At 42.7% G+C, this 14,012-nt stretch overlaps 1 protein-coding gene across 1 annotated transcript; it reads left to right on the top strand.

Moving 5' to 3' along the window:
- Nucleotides 1-2,521: 2,521 nt before the first annotated feature.
- Nucleotides 2,522-13,524, top strand: gatm (glycine amidinotransferase (L-arginine:glycine amidinotransferase)). Its single transcript, XM_088921230.1, has 9 exons — nt 2,522-2,666; nt 3,472-3,699; nt 4,124-4,319; nt 6,908-7,098; nt 7,413-7,550; nt 8,138-8,302; nt 9,832-9,895; nt 10,579-10,695; nt 12,119-13,524. Exons 1-9 carry the CDS (start codon nt 2,598-2,600, stop codon nt 12,229-12,231), a joined length of 1,281 nt encoding a protein of 426 aa, XP_088777356.1. The 5' UTR covers nt 2,522-2,597; the 3' UTR covers nt 12,232-13,524.
- Nucleotides 13,525-14,012: the final 488 nt, after the last annotated feature.

Below are 14,012 nucleotides of genomic sequence, written 5' to 3'. Positions count from 1 at the left end.
CAGGGCGCCCCACGTCCGCTCCCTGAGGGCACAGGTTTCTATACGGCATTCCTGAACTCTTTGCACTATGAGCCCGGGCCTTTTTCCCGTCTCGCCGCTACGCATATGGGTCTTTTTCCGCTCTCCTGCTCCCCACGGTTAGTCCCTTTTGGACGTCCGTAACACTCACACTTAGGACCAGTTTTCCCAGAGGGTAAAACACACCGGTGTGTTTTTGAACTGTGGGAGGTAACCGGAGGACCTAGAGGAAACCCATGTGAACGCGGGGAAAACATACAAAACTCCATGCAGGTAGCACCCCAGGTCTGGAATTGAACCCAACACTGCAAGGCAGCAATAATAACATGCTGTGCCAACAGGTAACATGATCAAACTAAATTCGATTTTTATGAAGTGCCTTTGAAGTTACAGCTCTGCTTTACAAGGTGAAAGGTGAAAGGCGTTATAGAAATCAGTACCCCCAAGTTCCAATCAAAAATGGTTCTGTCCCATTTAGGATTGAGCTTCAATAAAATAGTCTTTTATAGCCCTGAATACAGTATACTGAAACAGCCAGTTTCATTTTGCTTGCTTACTCAGCAACGGATAAATAAAGGATAAAGGTTTCTTCCAAAACAAAGGAGCCAATTGTCACTAAAGCTCTGTTTTTCTTATGGATATGAAGGCTCCAATATCTTTATGAATATTCAGAAATTGTTCTTGGTAATGTTTGACTACTTTTTTCTTTTTCATACGAACTATTGAATCTTTGTGAGTGAACTTTGACTACACTCAAAGTGAGTGTTGCAATTGTGTGCATTTCTTGTCCTTTCATTCAACATATATTCAGCCTCATTTTCAAAGAGGACAAAACACAAAAGAAAATTTAGATATGAATGAAGTCATATGCTTAATTGTTTTTGCTTTCACACTTGATAAAATTGGACACATGCATTGTATAAACATAATTTTAAATATTTGAAAATCAAGACCAAATCAAATTTTAGAAATCAATTTTCTACTTACTTTTTACTTCACTCTATTGCATCTTATGAAACTTGGGCTGCAACTGTTAGAAAGCAAATGTGAATTCTGTTTTCTGCAAGCCACTCATTATGCTTATAACTTTCTTCTGTATTTGTTAAAGGCCTGTCAATGTTCTCACACTAACCTTGAGATCTGGCATTGCGCCAGAGTGTTAATATGTGAATTTGAAAGAGATTTTAAATATCAGTTTTAGACTACAGCACATAAGGTGCATATGTGAAATAACTCACTTACTGCTTTATATCATATCGAGCACACAATCAGCTAGTGATATGAGATAGTGTCCTGTAACCTTTCACTTAGACAGATAGTGAAGGCCTTTATCAGAGCTTTCTGCCCTGTTTTTGCTCTATGACCTGGATTAAATCAAAACTTCAGCCCAGCTGCTGGTTCCAAATTCCAGGAATATCTTCAGCTGTCCTTTCAGCTAGGACCCCAAGTGCCAAGTTTGTAATTTCAGATGGGTATGTGGTTTGAAGCTTTGATTTTTGAGAGATTCAGACTGAAAGATACTGTACATCTGGGATGCCAACTATGCAAAACAGCATCACAAAATCCACAACCAGATTGTGACTGCAAGCTTCATGTCAGCAGAAATCTGTATTGATTATTTTTTATTGATTCTGTGGCCTTGGGTTTTGGAGCACAGAATAAAATGTTAAACCAATGGTAGAGGGAAAACAAATGTTTTTCTTTGAGAGATATATTTGAAACCAGCTCTAGTTCTTCGAATGTACTATACATTAGGTCTGCAGCTACTGTATTTTCTTGTCTCCATTTTGAAAGCTGGCTCTCGTAGAATAGAGAAATGCTGTAAAAATGTTCCATACAGAATTTAGGAGACATTCAATTGGGTCTTCGAGGGTTACGATGTATGTTCTGAGAAGTAGCTCACTGGGTCAAATAGCAAATTGACCTAGTGGCCCAAGTCTTCAACAACAGCATTAAAAATAGTCCTGTTCAGTTTTTCATCAGTTTTCGAAACTTTTGATTCGTTATTAGAAAAGTACGATTTTTCTTTAATCGAATCTTGAAATGCATGAATAATATGTGTGCAGCGTAAGATTGCACTCCCTTGCCTACTCTACAAGTCTGCCTTCTTGGGTTTTTCTTATTTATCAAGAAACTCAAATATTAGCGGATACAAACTCCCTGACAACCGAACCATTAGCATGAGGGCTAAATTGCCACTCCACTTGTGAGGAGCTGTTCTTGTTGAAATTTAATCATTGTCAAGGAAAATATTAATAAAACGGGTGCAAATTCTTAGACTCCAGTCAATCTGGAAATATTTAAGAGGTTTTCCATTACAAGCACAGACTGACCCTTTTCCATTTCTTTAGTCTGAGGGTGTGACTGATAAGAATGTTCTGCTGATAGCCAAGGTATCGTCTTTCACGATGCATTTTAACCGGGTCACGTAACTGCAGACTGTTTATAGCAGCCAATACAAAGTGTCGTGAGGGTATAAATTGCTGTAAGCCCCCAGTTCTGTGCTATAATTTCTCTAGTAAGAGGCTGCGTCCGCTCCGAGAGTTTCGTCATTCCTGTCACCATCAGGCCTGCTGAAAATGCTGCGAGTCAGGTGTCTGAGAGGAGGTAGCAGGGGCGCTGAGGCCGCTCACTTTATCGGAGCTATGGTTAGTATTTATTTAATAATTAATTCCCAGTCATGAAGAAAATGGAAAAGAAAAAGGGATTTTTTTATGATCAAGCGACTTATTCTAAAGTTCACGACACAATTAGAGACAGTGAAATGGGGGGGGGGAGTATTTTTGCATTGTGCAAATGTGTAGATTTGTTGCTCTTAGCAACGTATATTTCATTCTCCTCCGAAAAGACAAAAGAGGCGGCCTTTTTTTTCCAGTTTACTCGCTGTCGGAAACGCTGCAGCAGCAGCCAGCTGTCAGCAGCAGCTGAACTCGGTGAACTCAGCTGCTTAGGGAGCCCGTCCGCGCCTCTGAAATTCAGTCCAGTGCTGCAGGTGGTCTTATCGCGAGTGGACCTTGACACGGAGTCTGTGCACTTATCAAGCTAGGCCTTCACTCATGTTTTTACACGTAGACATTGGTACTTGTACAAAACTCAACAATTTAGAACACCAAAGAGTTCAAGATCCTGCAAATTCTCTACTTTGGTGAGGGATTGATACTGGATGCAAAAAAAAAACAAACAAAACTGAAGTTCAGGACAGAAATCGGATTGTGCATGGAAAACTACTTTAACATTATCCATGTGTGGTCAAGCAGTCAGATGTTTATAAGCATCTTTGAAAATAGTAACAATAAAGAATAAGGAAATAAAAAAAACGGGAGTTTGTGTACTTTTATTTTTCATTTTATTTTTAAAGACCGTGTGTGTGAAGGTGGACGAGAAAACGACACGGCAGCACAATGCGCCGCCTGACAGTTTTCTTAATCCATTCTTAATACAACTGTGCACCAGTTTGGCAGAGCGGTAACGGGCTGGGTGCAGCGCGCATTCCAGGGCACCTCCGCCTCAACTGCAGCCGTCCAGCGAGGTGTGGTGGAGGAGGACACGGTCCCCAGGTCTGCCGACCCCGTTACTCAGGAGTGTCCCGTCTGTTCCTACAATGAGTGGGACCCGCTGGAAGAAGTCATTGTTGGAAGAGCCGAGAACGCCCGAGTGCCCCCTTTTACAGTGGAAGTCAAGGTATGCCGATGCGAGTAACTGCGGTGGCAAGCCTCCATTGGTCTTCTTTACAAGCGGTGTTTAAAACTCCTTCAAAAAAAAAAATCCACACCTTCCCGAACCATCTGATGATTGAAATAAATGAGACGAGATGTGAATTTCCGTGTTGAAGTGTTTTGGGTGCTGCTAAGGTGATTGGTTCGAGTCGGATTCACAGAATTTAACCTTTGACACGTACCGTTAGTTAACTTTTGGTATTTCTGATATCCACAGACTACATATTAACGAGGATACGATAAGGCCACCCCCTCATTACTGCACTCACATAAAAAGATACAATGAACGCCCCTGAAGAGGCACAGCAGAGAAGAGGTTTGCAATAATTAAAGCCCTCTGTGTGTGGTTTGTGCGCCTACTGATGCCCAGGGTGTGTGCTGTGTTGTAGGCCAACACGTACGAGAAGTACTGGCCTTTCTACCAGAAGCATGGCGGTCACAGTTTTCCGGCCGATCACCTGAAGAAGGCCGTCGTTGAGATAGAGGAAATGTGCAATATTCTGCGTCTGGAGGGCGTCGCCGTCAGAAGACCAGAGCCCATTGACTGGTCTGTCGAATATAAAACCCCTGATTTTGTATGTACAGGTAGGCCGATCGTCCAACCCATTTATTTACAGGACAGGGAGCTGTGTTCCCTATAGCCTGAATCGGAGATTTCTGCAGAAATATACCGAATTGTGATACCATTCTGGGAGGCAATGGCAGTGCCGGTCAAGCTGTATATCTGGGGACAGTGGGTAAAAGTCACCACACAGTCACGCCTACATCACTCATTAAGCACTGTAATTAAAAACTCTCATTCTCCTGCCTTGGGCTGGACTTTCCCATTAGGTTCTGCTGTTCCGTCTTACAGTGATGCGTGTAGGAGGATTTTAACAGGGAGTTCATTTGCTGCTGTGTAAGTTTATATGTGGAGTATTAGGTGGTGGGAACTTTCTGCGGTCCTAGTCCTGGAAATCCACACAGCTCTAGTTGAGCTCTCAGTTTCATAACCAAGCCCGTAAATGTAATAGGATTAATATCTTCAATTGTTTTCAGTTCTTCAACATGTTGGAGGTGTGCCTTTTAACTATCACGTTTCATACGGAACATGAAATCCAGCAGGCAAATTGTGGGTTTGCTCAAGTCGGAGCCTGGCTGGAATGAAGACTAGCTGGTGTGGGGGACACAACCCCTGTTGTGCAGTACTAAATACTGCACCATAATGCTGTCTGAAACTGGCTGGGGTTTGTTAATCGCAGCTGACAATGGTCACCAGAGCCTTCGTGAAGCTTAAGGAGGCCCATAGGCAAGATATTAGTAGGGCCAATATGAAACTTTAAGGCTGTGTGCTCAATACAGGATCTACTGTATGGAGTCCCATTCAAAAATGGTGCCACAGATTGGGGGTAACCACAACGCTCAGCATCTCTTCAGGAAACTCCTCCATATAAGCAACTTCCTTCTACGGGTTACAGGGGCTCATCGCTTCATAGCTTATATTGGTTTCTGTGGAGTTAAACACATGAAAAAGAGCTCATGACTCTCCCATCCCCACGATAGGAGGCCAGTTCAGAACTCCTTATTCCTTCTTTATACAGCTGGGTGGACTGGAGGGATTGGGGTGTGGTAGCTCAAGCTACAACAGCAGTGTCTTCAGCAGGCACCTGAACCCTGAACCCACAATTCAGCAGTGAATCCTGACTACACCCCCCCAAGGCCACTGTATACAGTACAGAAACTGCTTTCCTGTTTAATAGAAGAGAATAACGTTTCCAGACGTCAGTAGGGAAAGCACTTAAGGTGCACAATGCTGAAACTTATTAAGGATTATTAAAAAGCTTTGCTAGTTTGAACTCTTAATACAGTCCTATAGAAAACCTGTACAGAAAATCTTCTTTTAAAGCCACGCTTCTGGTGGGTGTGACACAGCTGAGCTATTTTGTCTTATCTTTCTTAGATGTCTATAATGTTATAATGTTTTAGTTTGCTTCCTAAAGATCTTGGCCAAGGGTGCAGTGCCTGTTGACAGATTGGTGCCAAGTGTTTGTAGCATGAGACGCATCCAGCTGCCCTTTCCTGAACTGTGACACCTGAACCCTGAGCCTGCAGCAGAATGATCACCAGCATGCTGCTACAGTATATGTCTTTACTTGTCTCCATCCCCTGAAAGCACATTTGCAGCAGAGTACCTCTAGGTTCAGATGTTCAGATTGTTATCATCTTAATTTAGCTCTTCATCTTTTTTCAAGGCTGGTGCCTTCATTTGACAGCAGTGTTGCCATTCTGGAATCAGATAAGTGGTGCTAATGGGCCAGCAGCAGGCACTCTGTCCTCTGGACAAGAGATTCAAGACCAATGTTCCTTTTGTAAAAGTCACCCTGCAGTGGGGCAGCTGGTACTGTGGGTGCTACACTTCAGTGGTGGATGAAGTGGGTACATAAATGCAAAGAATTATTATATTTTACAGTAGGAGCGTTATATAACAATAATAATTTAGACTGCACGGTGGCACAGTCTCACAGCACTGGGGCCCGGGGTTCAGTTCTGGATCTGGGCTGTTCTCTGCATGGGGTTTGTGGAGTCCAGCTTTGGTGTGAGTGTGTGTCTGTGTGTATCTGTGTGTGTCTGTGGGTGCCCTACAAAGAACTGATGTCCCGTCCAGGGTGTATTCTGCCTTGCGCCTGTTGCTTGCCTGATAGGCACTGACTCCCCTGCAGCCCTGAATTAGAGGCAGTAGGTGGAAAATGGAATAATAATTGCAGGCTGATAGTGAAATGCGTTCTTCAATAGGGTGACTTGCTTCAGGATACTCTGAAGATTCCTCATCGAAAAGTTGGAAATCCATTTGCCTTCATGGGCGCCAGCTATTGAAACATTAAATCAGGTGTAGATCAGGCAAATCTATATTTTATGTTTGGTGTACACAATTCTAGAATGTAAATAGGAAATAAGAAAGGGTCAAAACTAAGAGGAGGTTCCTCTTGCTCGACTGCATACCAGAAGCTAACTGATCTGCTTGAGCTTGTCCAGCTATTCGCTGCAATATCTGACAGAGTCGGCTTCAGCACAGTGGCGGGTCAGCGTCTTCAGTGTCTCATCTGGACGAACCGGTTTTGTCTTTCATCTAGTATTATCTCAGTGATGTGTCAGTGTCCGACAGCTGTGTTTTGCTTTTCTTTCTATTCTCCCAGGAATGTATGCTGCTATGCCGAGAGACATCCTTCTCGTTGTTGGGAATGAGATCATCGAAGCCCCGATGGCTTGGCGAGCTCGCTTCTTTGAGTACAGAGCTTACCGGCCTCTCATTAAAGAGTATTTCAGACGAGGCGCAAAGTGGACAACAGCTCCGAAACCTACCATGGCTGACAAATTATACGACCAGGTAACTACCTTTGAAAGCCTTCATTTATCGATGAGAACATGTGGAAGTAAGGCGTTGTGTGTCTCACGGTAGCCATTCAGCAGCCTCAGATCAGGCAGAGATCAGGTCCTTCGTGACCGAAGAAAGGTCAGTACTTTCTTCTGTTTTGTGCAAGGAAGTCTGATTAACGCCGCAATTGAAGTTCTTAACAGTTGGGAAGACGAAGGACTAAATCGTGTAGCAACAGATCCCCAAATCGCTCAAGAAACACCACAAACAGAGGGTCCAATTCACCCAAGAAAAAAAAACTGTTTCTGTCCGTTCCTGTTTGGCAGGACTACCCTATCCGCACAGTAGAAGACAGACACAAACTGGCAGCAGAAGGCAAGTTTGTCACCACTGAGTTTGAACCGTGCTTTGATGCTGCTGACTTCATTCGAGCTGGGAGAGATATTTTTGTCCAAAGGAGTCAGGTAAGAAATATGAGAACCATTATTTTATTAATCTCATGTTCTGCACTTAATGCTGTAGGACTTCCACTAATGGCTGGGCTTTGAGAGATTTCTTTTAAGACTCTTAGGAGGCCTTTTCTGTGCATTTCAAATTTCGCTGTTTCAAAAATGGGGCTTATTGCAAGAAAATAGGGAAGATGCAAAATTGCTTCAGCATAGAGCACAGAGCAGAGAGAATGCAGCTTTCATTCCTAGACGTACAGTACGAAATTAAAGGAGGGGATTGGGAGTCCCTATGCCCACTTGGCAAGGAATTAACTCAGGGCACAAGCACAATCAGATCAATTGTTAATGACAAGGAAGGACACAAGCAGAGGCTGACGGGAGCTTTTAATTTCTCTTGGTTCACTGACTCCTTTATTAATAAGGGGGAAGTACACAGCTCTTTCTGGCCTGATTTCTTTCAGAACCCTTAGCTGCTATTGTGACGATGAGTTTTTTTAAGGTGGTCTCGGTAACCAAATGCCTTAAAATGGGAAGTATGTTTTGGAAAATTACAAATATAAATGATACGGTGTGTAGCACTTAAAAATGATGAATTATTTCAGGTGACAAACTACATGGGAATTGAATGGATGCGCAGACACCTCGCGCCGGACTACAGAATCCATGTCATTTCCTTTAGGGATCCTAATCCCATGCATATTGACGCCACTTTCAACATCATTGGACCGGGCCTGGTGCTGTCCAACCCAGATCGCCCGTGTCGTCAGGTGGGTAGTTTTGAAACTCAGGACTGAGTGAAGAATAATAATAATAATAATAAACTTTATTTTATATAGCGCCTTTAAAGGTGGCTTCTTAAAGCGCTTTACAGAATGACAACAACAATAAATGAAAAGAATACACAAGATAAAACACAATTACAATATACAGAGGAGACCGTGGATGGTGGTACTAAGAAAAGCAGAGGGGTGAAGAATTGAACCAGTTAAGTAAAGGCTTTTCTAAAGAAGAAGGTTTTGAGTCTGGGTTTGAAGGAGTTTAGAGAAGGTGACAGGAGAAGGCCCTGTCACCCATACAATGTAGACAGGCTTGAGGGACAGTTAGGAGACAAGAATTAGAAGAGCGAAGGTTGCGAGGTGGGGAGTAGGGCGATAATAGTTCAGACAGGTACTGAGGCGCCAAGCCATGCAGAGCCTTATAGGTGAGCATGAGGATTTTAAAGTCTACACGGAATTTGACCGGAAGCCAGTGCAAGGACTCCAGGATAGGAGTAATGTGAACACTTGCACTAGACCTGGTCAGGATTCTGGCTGCTGAATTTTGGACATACTGCAGTTTGTTCAAAGTAGATTTAGATACCCCAGCGAGTAGAGCATTACAGTAGTCAATTCGAGAGAACACAAATGTGTTGATCAGCTTTTCAGCCACAGTTAGTGATAGCATAGGGCGTAGTCTAGCGATATTTCTGAGGTGAAAAAAAGATGTTTTGACAATATGCTGCACATGTGGGTCGAATGTTAAGCCAGAATCGAATATAACCTCAAGGTTTTTCAATTTAGACTGAAGCTCAAGTACAGAACCATCTACAGATAGGTTTGAAGGACGGGCTTTATGAAGTTGATGGGGGGTGCCAATAAGCATGACTTTAGTCTTGTTGCAGTTAAGATGAAGGAAATTTTGAGTCATCCAAATTTTTATGTCAGAGATGCAATTAGATAGAATAGAGACAGCCACGTCAGTGTCAGGTTTGGTATGGATGTATATTTGAGTATTGTCAGTGTAGAAATTATACTGTAGCTGAGGCCATGTGATCTTAAAAGCTGACCAAGTGGAAACATGTAAATGCTGAAGAGCAAGGGGCCCAGTATTGAGCCCTGAGGAACACCAGACTTAACAAGACCAATTTCAGACATATACCCATTAAGAGAGACAAAGTGATAGTGATCAGTGAGGTAAGATTTGAACCATTTGAGAGCAGTGTCAGAAACTCCAAACACAGTCTCAAGACGAGCAAGCAAGTTAACTGAAAGGGTCTGAACAAGAAAGCACATCACTTAACAGTACCACTGGAGATTTAGATCTGAGCTAGGAAGGGAACCAGCACACACCGTGGCTCCTGAGGACCATGGTTTCGATAACCACTTTTTTCTGAAAAGACACGTAAGGGCACGGCATGTTCGAGACCTTTTCATCTTCTGTGTTCTGGCTCCCTCTAGCGGAGACACAGCACTTTTATTTTATTATTTTTCTGAACCTCCGTCGACCCTTGATTCACTCCTGTGTTCATGACCGGCAGATCGAGATATTCAAGAGAGCAGGATGGACCGTCGTTCACCCTCCCACCCCTTTAATCCCAGACGGTAAGTCTGTATACCGGGAATTAAGAAATAAAGATGGAAAAAGTAAAAGCAGTCCACAGACTTGTCTCACGGCATGTTTTTCTTTTATCTGGTATATAGTTATGCTGTGAAACGAACTCGAAATTAAACATGCCATTGAACAAATGTTTTGAAACAAAATTCCATTCTTCAGAATATGTTAACTTGTCAAAAATCAAGTCAGGTCAGTTACTATTTCACTCACTTTGTGATAAACACAATAAAGCTCTAAATTGATATTATTTTGATACTAGTATACTAAGTGATACAGATGTCTTATTTGGGGCGGCATGGTGGTACAGTAGTTAGCATTGCTACCTTGGAGCTCTGGACCCTGGGCTGAATTCCAGACCTGGGGTGCTGTCTGTGTGGAGTTTGTATGTTCTTCCCTTGTTCGTGTGGGTTTCCTCCCACAGTCCAAACACATACTGTACTGGTAGGTTAATATGCTTATGGAAAAGCTGGCCCTGGTGTGAGTGTGTGCATGTCTGTTTGTCTGCCCTGCCATGGATTGGCGTCAAGTCCAGGGTGTACCCTGCCTTGCGCCTGTTGCTTGCTGGGATAGGCTCCAGCCCCCCCGCGACCCTGAATTGGAAGAAGGGGTTAGAAAATGGCTGGATGGCATCTCTTAAACCTGACTCCTCCATGGTGTCCTGTGCGAGCAGACCACCCATTGTGGATGTCCTCCAAGTGGCTGTCCATGAATGTCTTAATGCTGGACGAGAAACGGGTGATGGTTGACGCCAATGAGACCAGCATCCAAAAGATGTTTGAAGGGCTTGGTAAGTTTGTTTTATTTTGTATTTATTTGTTTTTAATACATTAATTATGGTTACCAGTGTAATATACACTGTGTATTGATTTTTTCAGTTTTACCAGTGCTGCATTGCAAAGTATCGGTATACAGCAGAATCTAAGAGTAGTGGTGTCATCACCTTGGGACTGTTGTTAAAACACTCCTCCTCCTGCACCTACAAACACACATGTCCTCCATGTTACACTGAGCAGGACAGCTTCCCATCCTCTGTCCTGGATTAACACTCACGTCTGCTTTGTCCTCCAGCTGAGTTGCTAATCACAGGCTAATTTATTTCAATTTTCTATGTGGCATATGTGAGTAAATTTGCTTTTGGCATAGTCCCATTTCATATTGTAATGCACATTAAGCCTGTACCAACTTCATATTTTCTGAATGCGCCTCATTCGGGCATTCAGGTGTTTCTCAATATGATCACCTGGAACCCTGGAATTCTGGGCGGGACTAATACAGGTCCCTCCCACCATGGGCGGGTCTGATAGAGTGCCACTCCCACCTACGACTGTCAGAGGTGTCTGAGGCTGTTTCCCAACCCTGGTGACTTCTGGTTTTCTTACCAAATGAACTTTCTTAATTAAGGTGATTGGACCTTTAATTAAACTCCAGCTCGTTAATAGCAAGCCAGAGTTTGATATTAGCATGATCCTGTGCCAGATGCTGGTGTTCAGAGCTCCTCTCGTTCTGGACTGTTTTGAATGACTAGGTTAAATTCAAGCAATGGTTCCGGCCATCACTAAGAGTGCCCATCACAGGAGTGTGGTAGGCACAGGGTCATTCCCACCTTCCTCTCTATGTCATTAGGTGATAACCAATTAGGAGTTGTTTCAAAAGCTGTGGGAGAGCAAAAATCTCAAATTGTGTTAATACGGAGTTGAGCTGGGGCAAAATCCAGGAGGCACCGAGCTACTCCAGGAACAGGATTGTGAAACACTAGCTTAGGTACAGGGCAAGAGTGTCCAAACCTGGACCTGGAGGGATGGAGTCTCCAGGTTTTCCAGGTGTCTTTATAGCAGCTGCACCTGAAGAGCTGGGAGAGGTTGTCAGTAACCAGCTGGGAGTTCACTTGTTAAGAGCTCAGTTGGAATGAAAACCCACAGACACACCAGCCCTCCAGGATCAGGTTTGGGCAGCTGTGAGATAGATATATATATACACACACAGTATTTTGTGTTAGGTATACAAAATGTACGTCATGACTAGTTAATGTCCCTGCGTCACACTGTGTTCCACTGGCATTGAAAATGACTGGTGAATGTTATTTTTATTGTGTCCGTGTCATAGAGATGCTGTCTGTTTTTATCTTAAACGTGATCTGAAGTGTATCGAGACGAGCTGTCCAAGCCCAATTGCAGGCGGAGAGTGGTTGACTCATGTGTCCGCCCCGACAGGAATAAAGACCATCAAGGTAAACATCCGCCATGCCAACTCCCTGGGCGGGGGCTTTCACTGCTGGACCTGTGATGTCCGACGTCGGGGGACCCTGCAGTCGTACTTCAACTAGCCCTGCCAGACTGGACCGGACCGGACCTCTGCACACGAGTTCACAAATGCCTATTGATTCTCCCTTTGCCGATTCTAACAGTGCATGGCCTGTGGTGTTCAACAGTGCTGTACTTCACGGTGTTTGTTTCCAAAAGCTTTGCTCTTTGCTCGTTCTGATCAGCAGACTATCTCAGTTTTACCCCGGTCATCATGGTACCATCTTCTGGGCTGACTGCAGTGAAACAGGGGAAACCAGGAAGTAGGTTGGGTCTCTTTCAGGGTTGCTATTGGCCAAGAACCAAGACTTTCTTTTATATTTCAGTGCAATATTACCTCTATTTGGAAGAAAAAAATGAACACAAATTGTATATCCTAGGTATTGATGCCTTTTAGTTTCCTTTAAGTAATTCATATTTACTTAAAGACAGGTTAATCTAACACAGTTTATGTTTTAATAGTATAACAGATCAAACATGGTCATTATTCATTATTGACTCGTTTACTCAGGTATTTTTTAAAACTATTTATTTGGGCGTTACTCATTTTTACCCTTTAACATTTTTAAAATTTCTGTTTCCCCTTTTGCTGCTGTATATCTGCATATTGTTGCACTTCTTGTTCTAGGAAAGTACCTCAAAAATATTTTGTATTATGCTGAAACTAATGTATGTATTTTAGACCTCACTCCTCATGTGCAGTTCCATCTTATGCCAAGTCTGCTTTTACTCTTTATTTAAGATTTGTATTATAGCCATTATTTTTCCAGATAAATTAACGGAGAATGAATTCTCATTTTCACATAACACGAGTCTGCTGGAAATCCAATGTTATGAATGGAGTGGGCTCTACAGTTTGAGAAATACTTCCCAGCAAGGTGCAGCTGAAAGAAGCTTGCCCTAATCCCATCTCGATAACAAAGAAAAATGTTATAAGAACTCCTCTACACAGCATGTTTAAATTTTTGATCCAAGCCCACTGTAAATCGCTGCTTTAAAGTCTTAATATTAAGAGGAATGGTTTATATACCATGTTGATAAACTCAAATGCCTTTCCTACTCAGTAATCCAGGAAGAAAGCTCAACCAATATAGCAGTTGCCATGATAAATCACATAGTGTAATTCTCTATTATAAGTAAATTCAGAGTTTCTAATATATCACATGGCAAAGTAAGTATCTGCAACATACCAGTGTTTTATAGCTTCCACATGAATTTTAAAACAGGTTTGATTATAGTGGCTTAACCTTCCCTTTTTGCTGTCAGTCTGCATGTAACTCTGTTTTTTAATGCTAATAAAAGATCAATATAAAATATTTTGTAAATGCTTTAAAAACTTTTCTTTTTATTCACTTAAATTGTGCAATGTATATAGGTCATTGTATAGGTCAATCTTATTACTGTTACTTCTGTTTCTTGCTTCAGAATTCTGCTGTAATGTGGCGACACGTGATGCTTCAGTTATTTTAAGCCCCTGGGTTCAAGTCCTGCAGTTCTGTCTGTGTGGAGTTTGCACGTTCTCCCCGTGTTTGCCTGGGTTTCCTCCAGTTTCCTCCCACAGTTCTTAGACATATTGGTGGGTTAATTTGCTTCTGGTTCTAACGTGAGTTTCCCCCGAAACCCAGGACAGGATGAAACCGTCTTGTTCACGAGAGGCATTTGGCCAGTGCAATGCTCGCAGTGCGATACCAAAATTCAACAGATGAGGGCGCACGTGGTTTGCACCCACATTTAATCATCCGCAATGGCGCAAAGATGCGTTGAATATTTTAAAAAATATATCTATTTTCAATTTCAGAACGAT

The sequence above is a fragment of the Atractosteus spatula genome, chromosome 7 (assembly GCF_055471065.1).
Source record: "Atractosteus spatula isolate fAtrSpa1 chromosome 7, fAtrSpa1.hap1, whole genome shotgun sequence".
Lineage (NCBI taxonomy): Eukaryota > Metazoa > Chordata > Actinopteri > Semionotiformes > Lepisosteidae > Atractosteus > Atractosteus spatula.
The sequence above is the reverse complement of the archived record's forward strand: the minus strand, read 5'-3'. Positions and strand labels throughout refer to the sequence as shown.

Coding starts and splice junctions, on each gene's coding strand:
- gatm (XM_088921230.1), top strand. CDS start 2,598: ATGCTGCGAGTCAGGTGTCTGAGAGGAGGTAGCAGGGGCGCTGAGGCC. Junction 3,700..4,123: donor CTTTTACAGTGGAAGTCAAG/GTATGCCGATGC, acceptor GCTGTGTTGTAG/GCCAACACGTACGAGAAGTA. Junction 7,099..7,412: donor CTGACAAATTATACGACCAG/GTAACTACCTTT, acceptor CCTGTTTGGCAG/GACTACCCTATCCGCACAGT.